General features: G+C 48.1%; 1 protein-coding gene across 2 annotated transcripts in view; it reads left to right on the top strand.

Moving 5' to 3' along the window:
- ndst1b (N-deacetylase/N-sulfotransferase (heparan glucosaminyl) 1b) overlaps window positions 1-23,374 on the top strand; it is a 236,769-nt gene that overhangs the window by 192,106 nt on the left and 21,289 nt on the right. For both annotated transcript variants that reach the window (XM_073067099.1, XM_073067098.1), the window contains exons 8-10: window positions 8,001-8,183; window positions 12,716-12,812; window positions 21,223-21,346. In XM_073067099.1, the coding sequence (XP_072923200.1) occupies window positions 8,001-8,183; window positions 12,716-12,812; window positions 21,223-21,346 (404 nt within the window). The remainder of the gene's footprint in view (window positions 1-8,000; window positions 8,184-12,715; window positions 12,813-21,222; window positions 21,347-23,374) is intronic.

The following is a 23,374-nucleotide window of genomic DNA, read 5'->3' as shown; positions in this document are numbered from 1 at the left end:
TCCCCATTACCAGCCCCGGCTATGACAACCGTAAGGAATCGATAACCTTCTACGCTATCCATAACTCCACCAACCTTTGTGTCACCTGCATACTTACTGATCCACCCTTCCACTTCCTCATCCATCATTTATAAAGATCACAAAGTGCAGGCTTCCAGAACAGATCCGTGTGGAAGTTTGAAAAGGTTGGCTTTATTCAAGATTAGTTTTATTTGTCACATGTACATCGAAGCAGGCAGTGAAATGCATCGTTTGCATCGAGGACCAACACGGTCTGTGGATATGCTGGAGGCAGCCCACAAGTTTCACCACACTTCTGGTGCCAACATTGCAAGCCCACAACTACCTGTGCGTCTTTGGGATGCGCGAGGAAACCAGAGCAAGTGGAGAATCTGGGGAGGAAGTGCAAACTCCTTACAGACAGCATCGGGAATTGAACATTGTTCACTTGTGCCTGTAGATCATTACATTAGATCCTTTGCTACTTTACCACAGTCCAGTAAAGGACATAAAAAACATCAGCAAAAATTACAAAAATAAGTAGGTAAGTAGCAAGGTCGAAAGAGGAATAGTGAGGTGATGTTCTTGGACTGTTCAAAAATCTCATGGTGGAGAGGAAAAAGTTGTTCTTAAAACATTGAGTGTTTGTCCTCAGGCTCCTGTACCTCCTCCCTGATGGGAGCAATGAGAAGAGGGCATGTCCCTGATGGTGGAGACCCTTAATGATGGATGCTACCTTCTTGAGTCACCGCCTCTTGAAGATGTCCTTGATGTTGACATTTCGTGTTAAGGAATTCTCTTGATCTTTCTAATGAAAGAGAGATTCCCCCCATAGATGAGGTAATTTTTCATGGTTGAGTCCTTGAAACATCAACTTGTATCAGTTCCCTGTGATGGGAGTCATGTGGTTTGTAATCTGCTCAACTCTGCCTCGGGCGTTAATAAGGGTTGATAAATCCTGCTCTTGCCTGCAACGCCTGTCTCCCCACGATGATTGAATGAGGTGAATCCCAAAGCCTTCTAATATCCCGAGCTGAGCTCGTTTCTCAACTGCCTGTGGCACTGTGTATCGCTTCTCAACTGCCTGTGGCACTGTGTATCGTTCAAGCAAGAGAATGCGAGTTTGTGTGTGTGTGTGTGTGTGAGAAAAAGAGTGTGTGTTTGTATGTCTGTGTGAGTGTGTGTGTTAGTGTATGTGTGTGTGTGTATGTGTATGTGTGTATACATGTGAGTGTGTGTGTGAGGGTACGATTGTAGATGTGATTTTGTGTGTGTTGTGTGTTCAAATTTATGTGCCTGAGTGTGTGTGAGTGAGTGTGAAAGTATCTGTGTGTTCTGTGTGAGTTTGGGTCTGTGTGTGAGCGTGTGTGTTTGTGTCTGTATGTGTGAGTGTGTGTGTGTGAGTGAGTGTATGTGTGGTTGTGGGTGAGTGTGTGTGTGTATGCATGTCTCTGTGTGTATATGTGTGAGAGAGTCTGTGTGTGTGTGTGTGCATGAGTGTGCCTGTGTGCCTCTGTGTGTGTGTCTGTGTGTGTGTGTTTGTGTGTGTGTGAGTGTCTCTGTGCCTGTGTGCCTCTGTGTGTGTGTGTATGTGTGAGAGAGTCTCTGTGTGTGAGTGTGTATGTGAGTGTGTGTGTGTGTGTGTGTCTTTGACAGGACTACTAACTGCTGTTACCTGGAGGTTTAATAGACAATGAAGCTCAAGCCATGTGTGTAACAATGTGATGACTGTAGTTGGGAAGTCGGTGCCCTGGATTGAATGCCAACTGTTACTGGGTGGTGGTGTTAACATGACAACCACGATAAGGTTAATTTGCCAACGACACAAAAGTTACTGGCAGAATCTCAGGTGGTGACGTGGAGGCAGGTGCACAGGAATAAGGTAGCAGTGCAGTGCAGTACATACAGATACCAGATATTTATTATCGAAATTAGTAGTACGTTTTCTATATTGCAAAGTTCTGCTGCTGCAAAACAAGTTGTACTACATGGCAGTGGAAATAAACCTGATTAGTGGCATTTCACCCTTGCACTTAACGTCAGTAAGACCAAGGAATTGATTGTGGGCTTCAGGAAGGGTTAAGGTGAGAGAACACACACCAGGAGTCAGCAGTGGAAAGGGTGAGCAGTTTCTAGCTCCTGATTGTCAGCATCTCTGAGGATCTATCCTAGGCCCGACATATTGATACAATTACCAAGAAGGCACAGCAGTGGCTGTATTTCATTGGCAGTTTGATGAGACTTGGTATATCACCGAAGACTCTCAGATGTACGACTGAGAGAATTCTAACTGGCCTCCCTCTGGTGCTGCTCCCCGTTCCCCTTCTTCCATGGCCTTCTGTCCTCTCCTTCTCCAGCCCTTTATCTCTTTCACTAATCAACTACCCAGCTCTTTACTTCATTTCTCCTCCTCCTCTCCCGGTCTCACCTATCACCTGCTGCTTTGTACTTCTTCCTCCCTTCCCTCCCTCCCTCCCTCCCAACTTCCTTTCTTGACTCATCCGCTTCCTTTCCAGCCCTGCTGAAGGGTCTCAGCCTGAAATGTCGACTGTTCACTCTTTTCCATACAGGCTGCCTGGCCTGCTGAGTTCCTCCAGCCTTTTTTTTAGTATTGTTTTGAATTTACACGCATCTATAGATTTCCTCGTAGTTCTATCAAGGTCAGGTATGGAGGGACCACTACACAGAATCAGAAAAAGTTGCAAGTTATGAACTCAGCCAGCTCCATCATGGGCACCAGCCTCCCCAGTATTGAGGACACCTTCAAAAGGTGATGCCTCAAAAAGGCAGCATTCATCATTAAGGACCCTCACCACCCAGGACATGCCCTCTTCTCATTGCTACCATCGGGGAATAGGTGCAGGAGCGTGAAGACCTAGACTCAACATTTCAGGAGCAGTTTCTTCCCCTCTGCTAATCAGATTTCCTTAGCGGAAGATGACCTCGTTATTTCTTTCATTTATGAACTTTTGTGATTAATGTAATTTTTATGTTTTGCATTGTACTGTTGCCGCAAAACAACAAATTTCACGTCACAGGTCAGTGGTGATAAATGTGATTCTGCTTTGACCTGAATCTGTTATAGGTCTGTGGGTGTACGCTTTAAGGAAAGGGTTCCCAACCTGCGGTTCATGGAGCCCTCGGTTAACGGTAAGAGTCCATGGCATAAAAAAGGCTGGGAACCCCTGTCTGTCTGGAAGGCAAAGTTGGAGGACTGTGTGCAGACCTGGTCACCTAACCACCATTAAATGGCGGGACAAGTTGAGAGGCAGATTCCAGATTCATATGTTCTTACAGATTGGCAAGTTGGTTTATTATTGTCACATGTACAGTGGAAAAACTTGTCTTCCACACTGTTCAGAGAGATCAGATCATTACACCATGCATCGGGGCAGGACAAGGGAAAACAATAACAGAATTAAGAATAAAGTGTCACAGTTACAGAGAAAGTGCAGTGCAGGCAGACAATAAGGTGTGAGGTCATAATGAGGTAGATTGTGAGGTCAAAGTCCATCTTATTGTACTGGAGAAGCATTCAACAGTCTGCTAACAGTTGGGTAGAAACTGTCCTTGGGCCTGGTGGGATATGTTTTCACTGATAACTGGGGTAGAAGCTGTCCTTGGGCCTGGTGGGATGTGCTTTCACTGTTAACAGTGGGGTAGAAGCTGTCCTTGGGCCTGGTGGGACGTGCTTTCACTGATAACAGTGGGGTAGAAGCTGTCCTTGGGCCTGGTGGGACGTGCTTTCATTGATAACAGTGGGGTAGAAGCTGTCCTTGGGCCTGGTGGGATGTGCTTTCACTGTTAACAGTGGGGTAGAAGCTGTCCTTGGGCCTGGTGGGACGTGCTTTCACTGATAACAGTGGGGTAGAAGCTGTCCTTGGGCCTGGTGGGACGTGCTCTCACTGATAACAGTGGGGTAGAAGCTGTCCTTGGGCCTGGTGGGACGTGCTTTCACTGATAACAGTGGGGTAGAAGCTGTACTTGGGCCTGGTGGGACGTGCTCTCACTGATAACAGTGGGGTAGAAGCTGTCCTTGGGCCTGGTGGGACGTGCTTTCACTGATAACAGTGGGGTAGAAGCTGTCCTTGGGCCTGGTGGGACGTGCTTTCACTGATAACAGTGGGGTAGAAGCTGTCCCTGGGCCTGGTGGGACGTGCTTTCACTGATAACAGTGGGGTAGAAGCTGTCCTTGGGCCTGGTGGGACGTGCTTTCACTGATAACAGTGGGGTAGAAGCTGTCCTTGGGCCTGGTGGGACGTGCTTTCACTGATAACAGTGGGGTAGAAGCTGTCCCTGGGCCTGGTGGGACGTGCTTTCACTGATAACAGTGGGGTAGAAGCTGTCCTTGGGCCTGGTGGGATGTGCTTTCACTGTTAACAGTGGGGTAGAAGCTGTCCTTGAGCCTGGTGGGACGTGCTCTCACTGATAACAGTGGGGTAGAAGCTGTCCTTGGGCCTGGTGGGACGTGCTCTCACTGATAACAGTGGGGTAGAAGCTGTCCTTGGGCCTGGTGGGACGTGCTCTCACTGATAACAGTGGGGTAGAAGCTGTCCTTGGGCCTGGTGGGACGTGCTTTCACTGATAACAGTGGGGTAGAAGCCGTCCTTGGGCCTGGTGGGACATACTTTCACTGATAACAGTGGGGTAGAAGCCGTCCTTGGGCCTGGTGGGACGTGCTTTCACTGATAACAGTGGGGTAGAAGCTGACCTTGGGCCTGGTGGGACGTGTTCTCACTGATAACAGTGGGGTAGAAGCTGTCCTTGGGCCTGGTGGGACGTGCTCTCACTGATAACAGTGGGGTAGAAGCTGTCCTTGGGCCGGGTGGGACGTGCTTTCACTGATAACAGTGGGGTAGAAGCTGTCCTTGGGCCTGGTGGGACGTGCTCTCACTGATAACAGTTGGGTAGAAGCTGTCCTTGGGCCTGTTGGGACGTGCTTTCACTGATAACAGTGGGGTAGAAGCTGTCCTTGGGCCTGGTGGGACGTGCTTTCACTGATAACAGTGGGGTAGATGCTGTCCTTGGGCTTGGTGGGATGTGCTTTCAGGCTTTTGTATCTTCTGCCCGACGGGAGAGGGGAGAAGAGAGAATGTCTGGGGTGGGTGGGGTCTTTGATTCTGCCGACTGCATTACTGAGACAGTGAGAAGTGTAGACAGAGTCTGTGGAGGAGAGGCTGGTTTCTGTGATGTGCCCACAACTCTCTGCAGTTTCCTGTGGTCACGGGCTGAGCAGTTGCCATACCGAGCCGTGGTACCTCCGGATAGGATGCTTTCTGTGGTGCATCGATACAAATTGGTGAGGGTCGAAGGGGACATGCCGAATTTCTTTAGCCTCCTGAATAAGTCGAGGTGTTGGTGAGTTTCTTTGGCTGTGGTGTCGACATGGTTGGACCAGGACAGGCTGTCGGGGATATTCCCTCCGAGGAACTGGAGCTCTGAACACTTACAAACCTTTAAATAACAACATTTGAAAAAGTTTTCCATTCTGTATTTCGGTTCCCTCCTCTCTTGCCTATCACCTCCCTCAGGTGCCCCTCCTCCTTCCCTTTCTCCTAAGGTCCACTTTTTTCTCCTATCAGATTCCCCCTTTCAGCCCTTTACCCCTTCCCCCTGTCACCTCCCAGCTTCTCACCTCATCCCCATCGTCACCCACTCACCTGGTCTCACCATCACCTGTCAGCTTGGACTCATTCCCTTCTCCTCACCTTCTTATTTTGCCTTCTTCCTCTTTCCGGTCCTGATGAAGGGTCAAAACATCAACTGTTTATTCATTTCCACAGACGCTGCCTGACCTGCTGAGTTCCTCCAGCATTTGTGTGTGTTGGTCCAGATTTCCAGCATCTGCGGAATCTCTTGTGTTTATGAAGATGGGAGAGGGTTTTGTTTTACAAGTTTTGGTTATTTTCAAAGCAGCTGCAGCACTTGAGGAAGGATGGTAGTTCTCCAGCTGTCCCTAGAAAGATCTCCAATTCTCTCTGCATCCTGGAGCCCTGTGGTCAATCTCTGCCATCTGTATTTGGCGATGGCCTTCAACCCCCTCCTGCCGAGGAAGCATAATTAGTTTTCTCGCCTGTACCCAGCTCCATCTGTAGCTGCCTCTTGGCACGCGCGACACACTCAGGAGTGCTGGCTCATTTCTCATCTGTGGCAGAATGAGGTGTGAATTACCGTCTGCCGGAGCCTGCAATATAAACCTCCCAATCTGCTGGTCGGGCCAAGTGTGAGTCAGCGACTGCCTTCCTGCAGAGAAACCATTCCACACGTGAACTGAGGTGCGAATTTCTCAGATTTCATCCACAACTGTCCACCTAATCCTCGACGTGTCATCGTTTCTCTTTCAAATCAAGACAGATTAGTATTTGATTTGAAAGGGAAACAAACGCTAGAAGAAATTTAAAAAACAAATTATTTAAAAAGTATTTTGCATAGTGCAGTTACAGCTCAGGGTGCTCCGGAGTTAAGAGTTCAATTCTGTTGTCATTCTGTATGGAGTCTCTGTACGTCCTCTCCGTGGAATGTGTGGGTTTTCCCAGGTGCTCCGGCTTCCTCCCCCAGTCCAAAGGCCTACCGGCCAGGTTACTCGGTCGTTGTAAATTGTCCCGTGATTAGGTTAGGGTTAAATCGGGTTTGTTGGACGTTGCTGGGGTGTTGTACGAAGAGCTGGACGGGTCTAGTCCGTCACTAAATAAATAAGTCAGACAAAGTTCCTTCCATTCATAGTCATCGAGCCACTCGGCATAAAAACGGGCCTTTTGGCCTGACTGCTTCGTGCTGACCCACTTCCCCATGTAAGCCAGTCCCTGGACCTTTCCTGTCCATCCACCTGCCTGAATGTTAAACGCGAGATTCTGCGAGGCACTCACTTTCGAGGACGCTTCATCTCGTGATCATAATATTCATTGCTTATTTATTTAATGATTCTTTCTTTTTGAATTTGTCCAGTTTGTTGTCTTTTGTGGTTGAACGGCCACGTTGGTGCAGTCATACATTGATTACGTGTTACGGTTATTATTCTATTATGGATTTATTGTGAATGCCTGCAAGAAAATGAATCTCAGGGTTGTATATGGGTGACATGTATGAACTTTGATAATAAATTTACTTTGAACTTTGATAGGAGAGGAGAGTGGGCATTGGGAGGGAGGGAAGGAAGAGGGGCACCAGGGGGAGGTGATGGGCAGTTGAGGAAAAGGGTTGAGTGGGAATGGGATAAGAAGGAAGGGAGAGTAGGGGGTGAACTTGGTGCTTTACCCAGGCTTCACGTTGCCCACTCCTAATGCCCACCCCAATGCTGTTTGCTGCCCAGAGCATAGGAGAATGGGGGGAGATTTGATAGAGGTATACAGATTTATGAGCGGTATATAGATAGGGTGAATGCAAGCAGGACTTTTCCACTGAGATTGGGTGCAATTAGATTTAGAGCTATGGGTTAGGGGTGAAAGTTTAAATACTTAGGGGAACCTAAGGGGGAATTTCTTCACTCAGAGGGTGAAGGAATGAGAGAGTGAGAGTGTGGAACGAGCTACACTGGATGGGAGGGGTATATAGGGCGATGGTCCAGCTGCAGGTCATTGGTACTAGGCATGGGCTAGACAGGCCGAAGGGCTTGTTTCTGTTTTGTAGCTTTCTATGATTCTATGGCTGTACGACTGTGTGTGTGTGTGTGTATATATATATATATATATATATATGGGTCTGTGAGTGTGTGTATGGGTGTGTGTGTATATATATGGGTCTGTGAGTGTGTGTATTGGTGTGTGTGGGTGTGTGTGTGTGTACGGATGTGTGTGTGTGTGTGTGTGTGTGTGTGTGTGTGTGTGTGTGTGTGTGTGTGTGTGTGTGTGTGTGTGTGTGTGTGTATATATATGGGTCTGTGGGTGTGTGTGGGTGTACGGATGTGTCTGTGTGGGTGTGTATGTGTGTGTGAGCGTGTGTCTGGGTGTGTGTGTGTGATGGGTGAGTGTGAAATACTGATCTCTCCCTCCCCTCTCTCCTAGATCAGCATCTTCATGACTCACCTGTCCAACTATGGCAATGACCGGCTGGGCCTCTACACCTTCAAGAACCTGATCAGCTTCGTGCAGTGCTGGACTAACCTGAAGCTGCAGACTCTCCCTCCGGTTCAGCTGGCCGAGCGGTACTTCCAGCTCTTCCCCGAGGAGCAAGACCCCTTCTGGCAGGTGAGAGCTCACTGCCCTGAGATCAGGCGAGGGAGGGAGAGTGAGGGAGAGAGAGTTAGACAGACAGAAAGAGAGAGGAAGGAAGAAAAAAGAGAGAAAGAGAAAGAGCAAAAAAGAAGCTATCTCTATTTGTCACGTGTACATTGAAACACACAGTGAAATGCATCATTTGCGTCAACAACCAACACAGTCAGAGGATGTGTTGGGGGCAGCCCGCAAGTGTCACCACACTTCCAACGCCAACAGAGCACGTCCCCAACTCACCAACCTTTAACCCACTAGTCTTTGGATGTGGGATGAAGCCAGAGCACCAAGAAGGAATATCCATAATAGATTCAGAACTTCAGGTACCAGCGTTCTACCCCCATCAAAGAGATGTTCATCAGCAGAGGAGCTGGGAGAGCCGACTGTCGGACTGTGTTGCTGCCCGCTACAGAGGGACATCGGACTCAGTGTGCAGTCTAGCAGCAAGTGATCGCAAGGCCCTCCCTGCTGGACATTGGTAATGTAGAGCACTGCAAGTCCAGTTCACTAGTTTATTAGTGGGACCAACTCCAGAGGAGGTGCGTGGTCTTGTTTATAGCGTAGGCTTGGCTTCGTGCCACGGTGACGCCTGTTGCAACTGCCCTGGAGAGGTGATGGAGGAGTTGGTGTGGCACAGTGCCCATGCTGGAGTTGGTGTGGCACGATGCCCATGCTGGTGTTGGTGTGGCACGATGCCCATGCTGGAGTTGGTGTGGCACGATGCCCATGCTGGTGTTGGTGTGGCAGTGCCCATGCTGGAGTTGGTGTGGCACGATGCCCATGCTGGTGTTGGTGTGGCACGATGCCCATGCTGGTGTTGGTGTGGCACAGTGCCCATGCTGGAGTTGGTGCTGCCCTCCAGTGCTGGCTCAGTAGAAGACAAGCTGGATGCAGATTTTGTGGGTTTGTTCTCGCCAACAACATTCAAGGACTCGGGGACTTGGACTGTATTTGTTTCTGTGTGATTGTATTTTACAGCTGTCTTGTATACGCTTTGTGCTGTGTATGACTGTTGGTACTGTGTTTTGCACCTTGGCCTGGGAAGAACGCTGTTTCGTTTGGCTGTATTCGTGTGTAACACACACAAACTGCTGGCGGAACTCAGCAGACCAGGCAGCATCTATGGAAAGCAGTACAGTCGACGTTTCAAGCTGAGACCCTTCAGCCGTTCCTCCAGCATTGTGTGTGTGTTGCTCTGCTTTTTCAGCATCTGCAGAATCTCTTGTGTTTTCATGTATGGTTGAATGTCAATTAAACTTGAACTTGAAATTCACACAGTCACTGGAGAATATACAAACTCCTTTCAGTCGGTGCCTCTTGTGTCACACCCTATGGTTGCACTGTGGAGGGAGTGCATGGATTTTATTTCCACTAACAGACTATTGATTGTGTGCATTTATTTTTGTGCCTCACAACACCACCATTAACTAAACTACTTTACCTCACATCTCTGAAACCCCTTCACTGCCCAACATGTTTTTGTAGGAACCTTCCTCCCCCCCCCAACATTCCTATCTACATCCTACTTTCCACAGCTACACAAACACCACAAACCCCTCTCTCTCCCCACTCTCTCTGTAACCTCTTCCATCCTCTGTACCCTCCCTTTGTAAATTCCCCATCCTTCACTCCCCAATACCTCTGGAGCATTCTGTAACCCTCCAGCATTTAGTGTGTGCTGTTCTGGATTTCCAGCATCTCTCGTGTTTATCGTGCTTCTCCACTGTGAAGTCTCTTTGAGGTTTGCCTCCCCTGTACAAGATTAAGTTGAAGTTCAAAGTAAATTTATTCTCATCCTCAGTAAATCCAAGAACCATAATAAAATCAATGAAAGGTCGTACTAACAGGCGAACATCCAGTGTGCAAAAGACAACAAACTGTGAAGATATAAAAGGAAAGAAAAAAACAATAATAATAATAAATAAATAAGCAATAGATAGCGAGAACATGCGATGAAGAGTCCTTGAAAGCAAGTCCATGGGTTGTGGGAACAGTTCAGCGATGGAGTGAGTGGAGTTGTCCTCTCTGGTTTAAAGGCCTGATGAATGAGGGGTAATAGCTGTTCCTAACCTGGTGTTGTGAATCCTGAGGCTCCTGTTCCTTTCTCCTGATGGCAGCAGTGAGAAGAGAGCATGTTCTGTGCGGTGGGGCCCCTGACGATGAATGCTGCTTTCGTGCGATAATGCCGGAGAGTGGTGAATCTGTGGAATTCGTTATCACAGACGTCTGTGGAGGCCAAGCCATTGGGTATGCATAAGGCAGAGGTTGATAGGTTCATATTTAGTCAGGGTAACAAAGGCTACAGGGAGAAGGCAGAAGAGTGAGGTTGAGAGGGATAATAAATCAGCCTTGATAGAATGGCAGAACAAATTCGGTGGACTGAATGGCCCAATTCTGTGTCTATGGTCTTTTGACAAGTTTGAGTTAACATAGTTAAATTGGAATAAATTGCATATAAATTTCACAATAAAATAACGATATACCTGGTGTTTGTAGGGAATTACACTGGCATTCTTTCTGCTCTCTGCTGTGTTCTCTGGGCACTGTGCTTCCTCTCCCCTCTCTCCTCTGTTGACCCAGTGCACAGGACAGGATTCACATCACTGTTTGCCTTCTCTTGGGAGACGGAGTAGCTGACAGGATGTCTTTTCGAGCCCAGAGGATTCCCTGGCTGCCGTTGGGCCTCGGATGGGGAGCTGATATTACCTTACAGCCACTAGGCTCCTGAACCAGTGTGGATAACTTCGCTCGCTTCAACACTGAATGATTCCACCTATGCACTAATTTTCAAGGACCTGCTACTCATTTTCACAGCAGTATTTACCCATTTAGCATTTAGTACATCCTTTTTGTATTTGCACAGTTTGCCTTTTGCACATTGGTTGTTTGACAGTGTCTGTGTGTAGTTTTTCATTGATTCTATTGTACTTCATTGTTCTACTGTGAATGCCTGCAGGAAAGTGAATCTCAGGGTTGTATCTGGTGGCAGATATATGCATTGATACTAAGTTTAAGTTCAAGGTCAAATTTATTATCATCTGACCTTACATAAATGTATCCTGGTTGCATCAAATCCCGGTATGGAAACACCACTGCCCTTGAACAGAAAATTCTGCAAAAAGTAGTGGATACGGCCCAGTCAATCACGGGTAAAGCCCTCCCCACCACTGAGCACATCTACACAGAGCACTGGATCCATCATCAGGCACCCCCACCACCCAGGCCATGCTCTCTTCTCACTGCTACCATCCATCGTCAGGGACCCCCACCACCCGGGCCACGCTCTCTTCTCACTGCTGCCATCCATCGTCAGGGACCCCACCACCCAGGCCACGCTCTCTTCTCACTGCTGCCATCCATCGTCAGGGACCCCACCACCCAGGCCATGCTCTCTTCTCACTGCTGCCATCAGGTAGAAGGTACAGGAGCCTCAGGACCCTCACCACCAGGTTCAGGAACAGTTATTACCCCTCAACCATCAGGCTCCTGAACCAGAGGGGATAACTTCACTCACCCCATCACTGAACTGTTCCAACAAACTATTGACTCACTTTCAAGGGCTCTTCATCTCATGATTTTGATATTTATTGTTCATTATTATTATTTCCTGTTTTTCTTTTGTATTTGCACAGTTTATTGTCTCCTGCACACTGGTGTTTGTCCGTCCTGTCGGGTGTGGTCTTTCACTGATTCTGTTGTGTTTCCTGAATTTATTGTGAATGCCTGCAAGAAAAAGAATCTCCGGATTGTATATGATGACATACAGTGTATGTACTTCGATAATAAATTTATTTTCTCTACATACAACCAAAGAAAACAACGTTCCTCCGAACCACGGTGCACCCACAAAACATACACCACACACAGTACTAAAACAAAATATTACCACAAGTAAGTTAATAAAACATAATTCAACATGCAGGGGAAATGCAGAGCCCAGGTGAACAGTGATCAGCTCGCTGTCCCAGTGATGAGACCTCAGTGGTGTCAGGGTATTCATTAGTCTCACAGCCTGAGGGAAGAAGCTGTTACCCAGTCTGGCAGCCCTAGTCCTGATGCTGGTGTCCCTCCCCCCTGTTGGTCGTGGGTCAGAGAGATTGTAGGGTGTGTGGTGGAAATGAGACCTCAGTGGTGACAGGGTATTCACTGGTCTCACAGCCTGGGGGAAGAAGCTGTTACCCAGTCTGGCAGCCCTAGTCCTGATGCTGGTGTCCCTCCCCCCTGTTGGTCGTGGGTCAGAGAGATTGTGGGGTGTGTGGTGGAAATGAGACCTCAGTGGTGACAGGGTATTCACTGGTCTCACAGCCTGGGGGAAGGAGCTGTTACACAGTCTGGCAGTCCTAGTCCTGATGCTGGTGTCCCTCCCCCCTGTTGGTCGTGAGTCAGACAGATTGTGGGACGGGTGGTAGGGATCAGGCCCTTTGTCTGCAACGCTCACCTTGCAGCTTCCGTACCGCACAGTTTAAACCTTGAATATACACCTGGCTCTTGTATCCATTCTGTTTCAGGATCCTTGTGAAGATAAAAGGCACAAGGACATCTGGTCCAAAGAAAAAACATGCGACAGACTTCCGAAACTTCTGATTATTGGGCCTCAGAAGTCTGGTAAGTGTGCATGCACAGGCTGGGACTGTTCAGATATAAATCTGATGGGTCCAGCTTCTGTATAAAGCGTCAAAATCGAGTTTCTTGTTATCTGGTGGGAATGTGTTGGAAAATGTTCCTCGCTCTGATTGAAGTACTTAGTGCTTTCTGGGCACTGATAGCTGTGCCACTCGAGTTCTGCCTACTGAATCGAGTCATTGAACACTACAGCACAAAACCAGGCACTTCAGCCCATCTAGTCTGTGCTGAACTATTAATCTGACTCATCCCATCAACCATATCACCCAATACCCCTCCCATTCATATACCTATCCAAACGTCTCTTAAACATTGCAATCAAACCCACATCCACCACTTCCACTGGCAGCTTGTTCCACACTCTCACCACCCTCTGAGTGAAGAAGCCCCCCTCATATTCCCCTTAAACATTTCACCTTTCACCCTTAACCCATGACCTCGGTGGAAAAGCCTATGTGCATTTACCCTATGTCTATCCCTCATAGTTTATCATACCTCTATCAAATCTCCACTCAGTCTTCTGTGTTCTTAGGAATAAAGTCCTAAACTGCTCAGACTTTCCCAATCACTCATTTCCTCAAGTCCTGGCAACACCCTTGTGAATTTTCTCTTGTGAGGAAGCAGATTGCTGATTATATCTTAAACCTGCATTCAGCAATGTCTTTAATCATTAGTGTAGACAGCCACTTTAGATGGGACCCAGGGCAGGAATGGCCAGAGGACGTCCAGTTAAGGTGATTGGAGGGAAGTGGCAGGAGGATGTCAGAGGTAGGCTTTTCACACAGGGAGTGGTAGGAGTGTAAATCGCCCTGCCAGGGGAATGATAGAGGCGGATACGTTAGGGACATTTAAGAGGCTCTTTGATAGGCACATGGATGATAGAAAAATGGAGGGTTATGTGGGAGGGGAGGGTTAGATTGATCTTGGTGTAGGTTAAAGTGTCAGCACAGCACTGTGAGTCGAAGGGCTTGTACTGTTCTGTGTCCAATATTACCAAAGACTTTAGTATGGAAAGAATTAAATCTCTCCGTGCTCTGCAGGACTTTTTAAGGTGATTGTAGGAAAGTGTGGGGCGATGTCAGAGGCAGGTATCTTACACAGAGAGTGGTGAGTACGTGGACCGTCCTGCCAGGAATGGTGGGAGAGGCAGATACGTTAGGGACATTTAGGAGGCTCTTAGATAGGTAGATGGATGACAGAAGAATTTATCTTGGAGTAGATTTATATAGGTTAACACGAGGAAATCTGCAGATGCTGGAAATTCAAACAACAACACACACAAAATGCTGGTAGAACACAGCAGGCTAGACAGCATCTATAGGGAGAAGCGCTGTAGGACGAAGGGTCTCGGCCTAAAACGTCGACAGCGCTTCTCCCTATAGATGCTGCCTGGCCTGCTGTGTTCTACCAGCATTTTGTGTGTGTTTATATAGGTTAGTAGGTTTAGAATGGGGGAGGAACCCAGAGGAAACCCCCCCCCCCCCCAGTTACAAGCTTAATGTACAGATCCCTCACAGCCAGCAGTGGGGTTGAACCCCCATCGCCGATCACTGTTAGATTAGGTAGACAAAATTATCAGGGGTATAGATAGGGTAAGTGCAAGCAGGCTTCTTCCACTTACGTTGGGTGGGACTACAACCAGAGGTCATGGCTTAAGGGTGAAAGGTAAAAAGATAAAGGAGAACATGAGGGGAAACTTCTTCACTCAGAGGGTCGTGAGAGTGTGGAACGAGCTGCATGTGGTCCATGTGAGCTCGATTTCAACGTTTAAGAGAAGTTTGGATAGGGACATGGATAGTAGGGATATGGAGGGCTATGGTCCAGGTGCAGTTCAATGGGAGTAAGCATAGACTAGATGGGCCAAAGGGCCTGTTTCTATGACTCAAGTGATGATGGAATTGGTTTATATAGGTCAGTACGATTATTTTATTTAGAGATACAGCATGGAACAGGCCCTTCTCACCTTTCAAGTTGCACCACCCAGCAACCCCTGGTCTAACCCTCGCAAAATCACAGGACAATTTACAATGACCAGTTAACCTACTTTGGAGTGTGAGAGCACTCGGAGGAAACCCACACGGTCACAGGAGGGGCGTGCAAACTTGTTACAGAGGACACCAGAAATGAGCTGCAAGCTCCAACGTTTGGAGTTGTGGAGCAGAAAAAGCATCGTTACCAGGTACTCTTATGTACAGTCGTCAGTATTGAGCTGTACGGTCTGTGTTCAACTAGTTACTGAGGAAGGCTCCTTTAATAAAAGGCTATTTTCTCTCAGTCCCTGGTCATTAGGGTCTTCATCTCCACAGCTGCCTTGGCTGGGTGACTTGAGTAGCATACCATCAGCTCGGACAGTTGCTAACATCTGGATCTGCCCCACCCCTAGGCGTCGTGGGTGTTTTAACAAATGTCCGATGGGCCTCCAGAGCTCTGTGCTCCTCCCTTTCCCAGCTGTTGACAGAATTCTGGCGAGGATACGTGGAGAAAATGATGTCTTCCACTGCCTTGCTGTTGGGTGTTGGTGCAATAGGACCTCACAGTGGCCACTGTGATGCACGCCAAGTGACATTAGCCCTTTAACACAACACCTCACTGAAATCCATAAGTCAATTCATTGAAGATTTCTCTTCAACACTAATTATTCTTGCTGGGGCTTAGTTGCAATTAAAGTGGGCACCACAGTGGTGTAGTGATTAGCACAGCTCTATTACAGCTCCGGGACCCTGAGGAAAGAGTTCGATCCTGGTGTCCTCCATCAGTGCGTTCTCCCCGTGACCACGTGGGTTTCCTCCGGGTGCTCTGGTTTCCTCCACAGGTTGACAGGTTAAATGGTCATTGTAAACTGTCCTGTCATTAGGCTGGGGGGGTTAAATAGGTGGGTTGCTAGGCAGTTTGCACTGTTAGGCTGGAAGGGCCTGTTCTGTGCAGTATCTCTAATTAACAATGAAATATCACGGTGGAAGATGCCTGCCTGGTTCGATGGTTCCATTTAATATCGGACAATGTATACAGCCTGAGATTCTTACTCTTCACAGATATCCTCGAAACAAAAAACCTCAAAGAATGAATGACAGAAAAAAGACAAAAGAACCCCACACGCACATGTATCATAAAGCATCCCTCCCCCTCCCACCAAATTATTTGAGCTTAAAGCATCAGCATTCACACCACCCACCATGCCAGCAACAGCATTAGTGACAATAAATCCTTCATTGCAACGACTTACTCAGGTCCGTGAGCAAATCCAGTAAGGATTTCTCTTCGACAGTAATTACTCTTCTCGTTGGGGCTGGCAGAAACTAAACTGCACGTCCTTCGCCTGGGATTCTCTATGCAATACCAGGAAATCGCAGGACGCAGTTGCACCCACGTTTGACTCAGAGTGGAAATGGCTGATACGAGGGGGGCATGATTATACACTGATTGAAGGGAAATGTAGGGGGGGTGTCAGAAAGAGGTTTCTTTACACAGAGAGTGGCGGGTGTGTGGAACACCCTGCCAGGGGGTGGGAGAGGCAGATACAATAGGGAGACTTAAAAGGTTATTAGATATGCTCATGGATGATAGAAAAATGGTGGGATATGTAGGAGGTTTATCTTGGAGTAGTTTAAATGGGCAGCACAATATTATGGGCCGAAGGGCCTGTACTGTGCTGTAGTGTTCTATGTATTTTGTGGAGATACAGCAGGGTAACAGGCCTTTCCCGCCCAGTGGGCCCACACTGTCCTATAACACCCATGTGATCAATAAACTTACTAACCGTACGTCTTTGGAATGAGGGAAGAAGCTGAAGCGTCCTGAGGAAACCCGCACGGTCACAGGGAGGACGGACAGACTCCTGACGGATGGGAGGGATTTGAACCCAGGTTGCTGATTCATTATCCTAACCACTGTGCTACTGTGCCGCCATTGTTCCAATGTGCTTGTATCATTTGATTACCAAGTGTCACCGTGCTTCTAGTGCCAGCACAGCAAGCCCACAGCCTACTAACTGGACTTTGGACTGCAGGAGGAAACCGGAGCACCCAGAGGAACCCACACGATCAAGGGGAGAACGTACAAACTCCTTACAGACAGTAGAAAGAACTGAACCCAGGTTGCTAGCACTGTTACAGTGTTATGCTAACCATTACGCTACTGTGCACCCACATCCTTCTAAATTTACTTCCTGCCCATTAAGCCCCTGACGTTTCGGGCAGCATTGGCGGTCCTCCAGCTCCGTCTGTCCTTGGCCATCTTCTCTATTGTGCCCCAGGTGTGGTTCAGGGTCCTCATTTCTGCCTCTGTGGTACGGTGTGAATTTGCCTATGTTTCCTCTGCCCTTCAGGGTCTGATGAAGTCCTGGCTTGATAATAGAGCTGGCCTCTCTTGTCATCACATGTCCAATCCATCTCCAGCGTTTCCTCATGAGGATTGTCCTCCTGTGACACTGAAGGAGTAGGGTGTGGTTGGAGCTCTTTCATGGCCAGAAAATACAGAGCACATTGGGGAGTAGAATGAAGAGCTCCTGGTGGAGAATGACGACAGCTTGGCAAGGTCGCCCTCTGTCACGAGCCAGCATTGTGAGCCGTACAGGGTGTGGACAGAACAAATGGGGAGTTGTAACCTGAGGCTGTACCCAGTTCTGTACAGTTTAGATACAGTTTTATTTGATTACTTTTCATTTGGAGATAAAGATTAATGATTAGCTTTATTTGTCACGTGTACATAGAAACACACGGTGAAATGCGTTCTTTGCATCAACGACCAACACAATCCAAGGATGTGCTGGGAGCAGCTCACAAGTGGCAACGTAGCACACCCACGACCACTCTCCCTAACGCGTACAACTTTGGACAGTGGGAGGAAGCTGGAGCACCCGGAGGAAACCCACACGGTCACATGGAGAATGTACAAACTCCTTACAGACGGCAGTGGGAATTGGACCCGGGTCACTGGCGCGGTAAAGTGCTGTGCTAACCGCTACGTTACTGCACCACTTTATTTATAAAATCAGTTCGGTGTGGAACAGCCGTCCATGTCAGGATTGAAGAAGAAAGAGGGGTCACATTCGGTCAAACACCAAATACACTGATACAAGCAGTAGAAAGTCTGCAAATGCTGGAAATCCAAGCAATACACAAATTGCTGGAAGAACTCAGCAGGTCAGGCAACTTTTATGGAAAAAAGTACTGTTGACGTTTCAGGCCAAGACCCTTCATCAGGACTGAAATGAAAGTGGAGAAGTCAGACTAAGAATGTGAGGGAGGGGAGGAAAAAGTACAAGGTCGTAGGTGATGGGTGAGTCCTGGAGTGGGGAGGGGTGAGGTAAAGAGCTGGGAAGCTGATAGGTGAAAGAGATAAAGGGCTGGAGGAGGGGAATCTGATAGGAGAGGGGAGAGGTCCATGGAGGAAAGGGAAGGGGGAGGAGCACCAGAGGGAGGTGATGGGCAGGCAAGGAGATGAGGTGAGAGAGGGAGATTGGTGAAGGGGGGTGCAATTACAGGAAGTTGGAGAAATCGATGTTCATGGCATCAGGTTGGAGGCTACCCAGACAGAATATAAGGTGTTGTTCCTCCAACCTGAGTGTGGCCTCATTGCGTCAGTAGAGGAGGCCATGGACTGACATTTCAGAATGGGAAGTAATCAAACAAAGTAATTTTGCAAACATGTCGGTGTCAGTCATATGCATCATGTTACCCAGATGAAGTAATTGGGAAGTTAATTGTGGAGTCTTTTTATTTCAGTGTGTACAACATCATCAGCTGAAGGGCCGGTACTCTGCTGGACTGTCCTATCTTGTAGTATCATGAACAAAGTGGATGAGCTTGGAGCTATGATGTGGTGGCCATTACAGAGAACTGGATGGCTCGGGCAGGAATGGTTACTTCAAGTGCCGGGTTTTAGATGTTTCAGAAAGGACGGGGAGGGAGGCAAAAGAGGTGGGGGCATGGCACTGTTGATCAGAGATAGTGTCACGGCTGCAAAAAAGGAGGAAGTCATGGAGGGATTGTCTACAGAGTCTCTGTGGCTGGAAGTTAGAAACAGGAAAGGATCAATAACTTTACTGGGTGTTTTTTATAAACCACCCAATAGTAACAGGGACATGGAGAAGCAGATAGAGAGACAGATTCCGGAAAGGTTTAATAATAACAGGGTTGTCGTGTTGGGAGATTTTAATTTCCCCAATATTGATTAGCATCTCCCTAGAGCGAGGTGTTTAGATGGGGTGGAGTTTGTTAGGTGTGTTCAAGAAGGTTTCCTGACTCAGCATGTAGATAAGCGTACAAGAGGACAGACTGTACTTGATCTGGTATTGGGAAATGAACCTGGTCAGGTGTCAGGTCTCTCAGTGGGAAAGCATTTTGGAGATAGTGATCACAATTCTATCTCTTTTACTACAGCATTGGAGAGGGATAGGAACAGAGAAGTTAGAAAAGCGTTGAATTGGAGTGAAGGGAAACATGAAGCAATAAGGGAAGCATAAATTGGGAACAGATGTTCTCAGGGAAATGTGGCAAATGTTCAGGGGGTATTTGCATGGAGTTCTGCATAGTTATGTTCCAATGAGACATGGAAAGGATCGTAGGTTACAGGAACCATGGTGTACAAAGGCTGTTGTAAATCTAGTCAAGAAGAAAAGCTTATGAAAGGTTAAAAAAAACTAGGTAATGATAGGGATCTAGAAGATTATAAGGCCAGCAGGAAGGACCTTAAGAAGGGAATTAGGAGAGCCAGAAGGGGCCATGAGAAGGCCTTGGCAGACAGGATTAAGAAAAACCCCAAGGCATTCCACAAGAATGTGAAGAGCAAGAAGATAAGACGTGAGAGAATAGGACCAATCAATTGTGACAGTGGGAAAGTGTGTACGGAACCGGAGGAGATAGCGGAGGTACTTAATTAATACTTTGCTCCAGTATTTACCAGGGGAAATGAGCTTGGCAATTGTAGGGATGACTTACAGTGGGCTGAAAAGCTTGAGCATATAGACATTAAGAAAGAGGATGTGCTGGAGCTTTTGGAAAGCATCAAGTTGGATAAGTTGCCAGGACTGGATGAGATGTACCTCAGGCTACTGTGGGAGGCGAGGGAGGAGATTGCTGAGCCTCTGGCAATGATCTTTGCATCATCAATGGGGACGGGAGAGGTTCCGGAGGATTGGAAGGTTGAAGATATTGTTCCCTTATTCAAGAAAGGGAATAGAGATAGCCCAGGAAATTATAGACCAGTGAGTCTTACTTCTTTAGTTGGTATGTTGATGGAAAAGATCCTGAGAGGCAGGATTTATGAATATTTGGAGAGGCATAATATGATTAGGAATAGTCAGCATGACTTTGTCAAGGGCAGCTTGTGTCTTACGAGCCTGATTGAATTTTTTGAGGATGTGACTAAGCACATTGATGAAGGTAGAGCACTAGATGTAATGTATATGGATTTCAGCAAGGCATTCGAAAAGGTACCCCATGAAAGGCTTATTGAGAAAGTAAGCAAGCATGGGATCCAAGGGGATCTTGCTTTGTGGATCTAGAATTGGCTTGTCCACAGAAGGCAAAGAGTGGTTGTAGATGGGTCATATTCTGTATGGATATTGGTGACCACTGGTGTGCCTCAGGGATCTGTTCTGGATCCCCTTCTCTTCATGATTTTTGTAAATGACCTTGATGAGGAAGTGGAGGGATGGGTTAGTAAGTTTGCTGATGACACAAAGGTTGGGGGTGTTGTGGATAGTGTGGAGGGCTGTCAGAGGTTACAGCAGGACATTGATAGGATGCAAAACTGGGCTGAGAAGTGGCAGATGGAGTTGAGGTGGTTCATTTTGGTAGGTCAAATATGATGGCAGAATATAGTATTAACGGTAAGACTCTTGGCAGTGTGGATGATCACCTGGTTTAACCCGCCTGTCGAAGCGGTGTACTGTGATGTGGCCGTTGTCACAAACAGCTGCTTGGAGTCACCGGTGTGAGGTGAGTGTCCGCTGGGAACCAAAGGTGTGTGGGCTGTCCTAGACTGGACAAGGTAAGCCCCATAACCAGAGGTGAGACCCCTCCCTGGACACCCCACACCCCTCAGGTACGCTAGAGAGATTTAAAAGACTCTTAGATTGGCTCATGGATGAAAGGAAGTGGATGGTCATGGACTGTGTAGGAGGAAAGGGTTCCATTGATGGTGGTGTAGGTTAAAAGGACAGCACAACATTATGGGCTGAAGGGCCTGAACTGTTGTATGTTCTACATTCTAATTCCTTTCCCCACTCCAAGATGCAGCTCGGCCCTCTGAGTTTCTCCAGCTGGGATTCCTGTCTGTGTCCGTAGCTCAGAGGAATGGATGGGAAGGGTGGCGTTCTGGTTTTAGAAGCTGCCAGCTTAAGTAGCTGCTGACTTACGTGAGACTGAACTGAAGAACTTTTCCTCCACAGGTACCACGGCCCTCTACCTTTTCCTATCTATGCACCCGGACGTCATCAGTAACAGTCCAAATCCAGACACCTTCGAGGAGCTGCAGTTTTTCAACGGCCCGAACTATCACAAGGGCATTGACTGGTAAGGCAGCAAAAGAGACGTCAGACGGATATTCCACAGGCCCCACCCATATGCAGCACAGACACATTGTCTGAGCCACCAATTACGGCCTGGTGTGGAAACACCAAATCCCAAGGATGGAAAACCTATGAAGATTGGCAGATACACCCAGCCCATCACGGGTAAAGCCCTCCCCACCACTGAGCACATCTACACGGAGCATTGCCACTGGAAAGCAGCATCCATCATCGGGGGCCCCCACCACCCAGGCCATTCTCTCTTCTCACTGCTGCCATCCATCGTCAGGGACCCCACCACCCAGGCCATTCTCTCTTCTCACTGCTGCCATCCATCGTCAGGGACCCCACCACCCAGGCCATGCTGTCTTCTCACTGCTCCCATCAGGAACCCCACCACCCAGGCCATGCTGTCTTCTCACTGCTCCCGTCAGGAACCCCACCACCCAGGCCATGCTGTCTTCTCACTGCTCCCGTCAGGAACCCCACCACCCAGGCCATTCTCTCCACTTGCTGCTCCCATCAGGAACCCCACCACCCAGGCCATTCTCTCTTCTCACTGCTCCCGTCAGGAACCCCACCACCCAGGCCATTCTCTCTACTTGCTGCTCCCGTCAGGGACCCCACCACCCAGGCCATGCTGTCTTCTCACTGCTCCCGTCAGGAACCCCACCACCCAGGCCATTCTCTCTACTCACTGCTGCCATCAGGGATGTGGTACCAGAGCCTCAGTGTTCACACCACCAGGTTTAGGAACAGTTATTACCCCTCAACCACCAGGTTCTTAAAGCAGAGTGGACAACTTCACTCACCACTATTCTGAGAACTGATCAGTGGAAGTCTGGGCTTCGGCCCTCTCTTCCCCCCCCCCATTCCTGATGAAGGGTCTCGGCCCGAAACGTTGGCTACTCTTTTCTCACGGATGCTGCCTGACCTGCTGAGTTCTTCCAGCGTCGTGTACGTATTCTTTGATCCACAGCATCTGCAGTTGTATTTTTGTGTACAGTCCGAGGATGTGCTGGGGGCAGCCCGCAATTCCCACGCTTCCAGCGCCAACATCATGTTCGCAACCTTCTGACCCTAACTGGTATGTGGGAGGAAACCGAGGTAACCGGAGGAATTCCACATGGTCACGGGTAGAATGTACAAACTCCATACAAACAGTGGCAGAACTAACTCCAGATCACTGCGCTGTAAAGCGCAACGCTAACCATTATGTCAGCGTGCCACCAAAGTACGTATGTTTCTCTATACTACCTTGAGATTCATTTCTTGCAGGTCCTTACAGGGAACAATAGATATACAATAGAATTTACAAAAAGCCATAAGTTTAAAGTTCGAAGTTCAAACTATATTTATTATCAAATTATGTAGACTGTATACAACCTTGAGCTTCGTCTCCGCACAGGAAGCCACAAAACCAGGAAACACAATAGAACCTATCAAGAAAAAACCATCAATTACCCAAAGTGCAGGAAAAAAAACAAATCGTACAAACAATAAAAGTAAGCAAATAACATTCAGAACTGAAAAGTTAGTCTGCAGCCATGAAGGCAGTTAATCACTGCAGCTGACCCAGGAGCCTATCAGTCGCAGGCTACAGACACAGTTCGGTGCAGAAATGAGTAAACCTTGTGAACAGCAAGCTGAACCCCCTTGTCCGGCCCCGACACACTGACCATCATTGAACAAACTGAACAGCGACCCGTCTCCCTCCTCCGGCCCCGACACACTGACCATCGTTGAACAAACTGAACAGCGACCCGTCTCCCTCCTCCGGCCCCGACACACTGACCATCATTGAACAAACTGAACACCGACCCTTCTCCCTCCTCCGGCCCCGACACACTGACCACTGAACACCAATCTGGCCTGGCACTTAAATCAGTCAAAAGCTCAGCTTGTTCCTCACTCTCAGGTCCGGATCCTGAGCTCAACACTGCCTTGCCTCCAACTGACTCACCTCGGACCTACCGCTTCAAACCATCTCCAAGTCCGCTCCAAAAATGGCCAAGCGCTTGCTTGTTCCCCA

This window comes from Hemitrygon akajei, chromosome 15 (assembly GCF_048418815.1).
Source record: "Hemitrygon akajei chromosome 15, sHemAka1.3, whole genome shotgun sequence".
Taxonomy (NCBI): domain Eukaryota; kingdom Metazoa; phylum Chordata; class Chondrichthyes; order Myliobatiformes; family Dasyatidae; genus Hemitrygon; species Hemitrygon akajei.
Note: the sequence above shows the minus strand (reverse complement) of the source record. Positions and strands in the feature narration are given on the sequence as shown.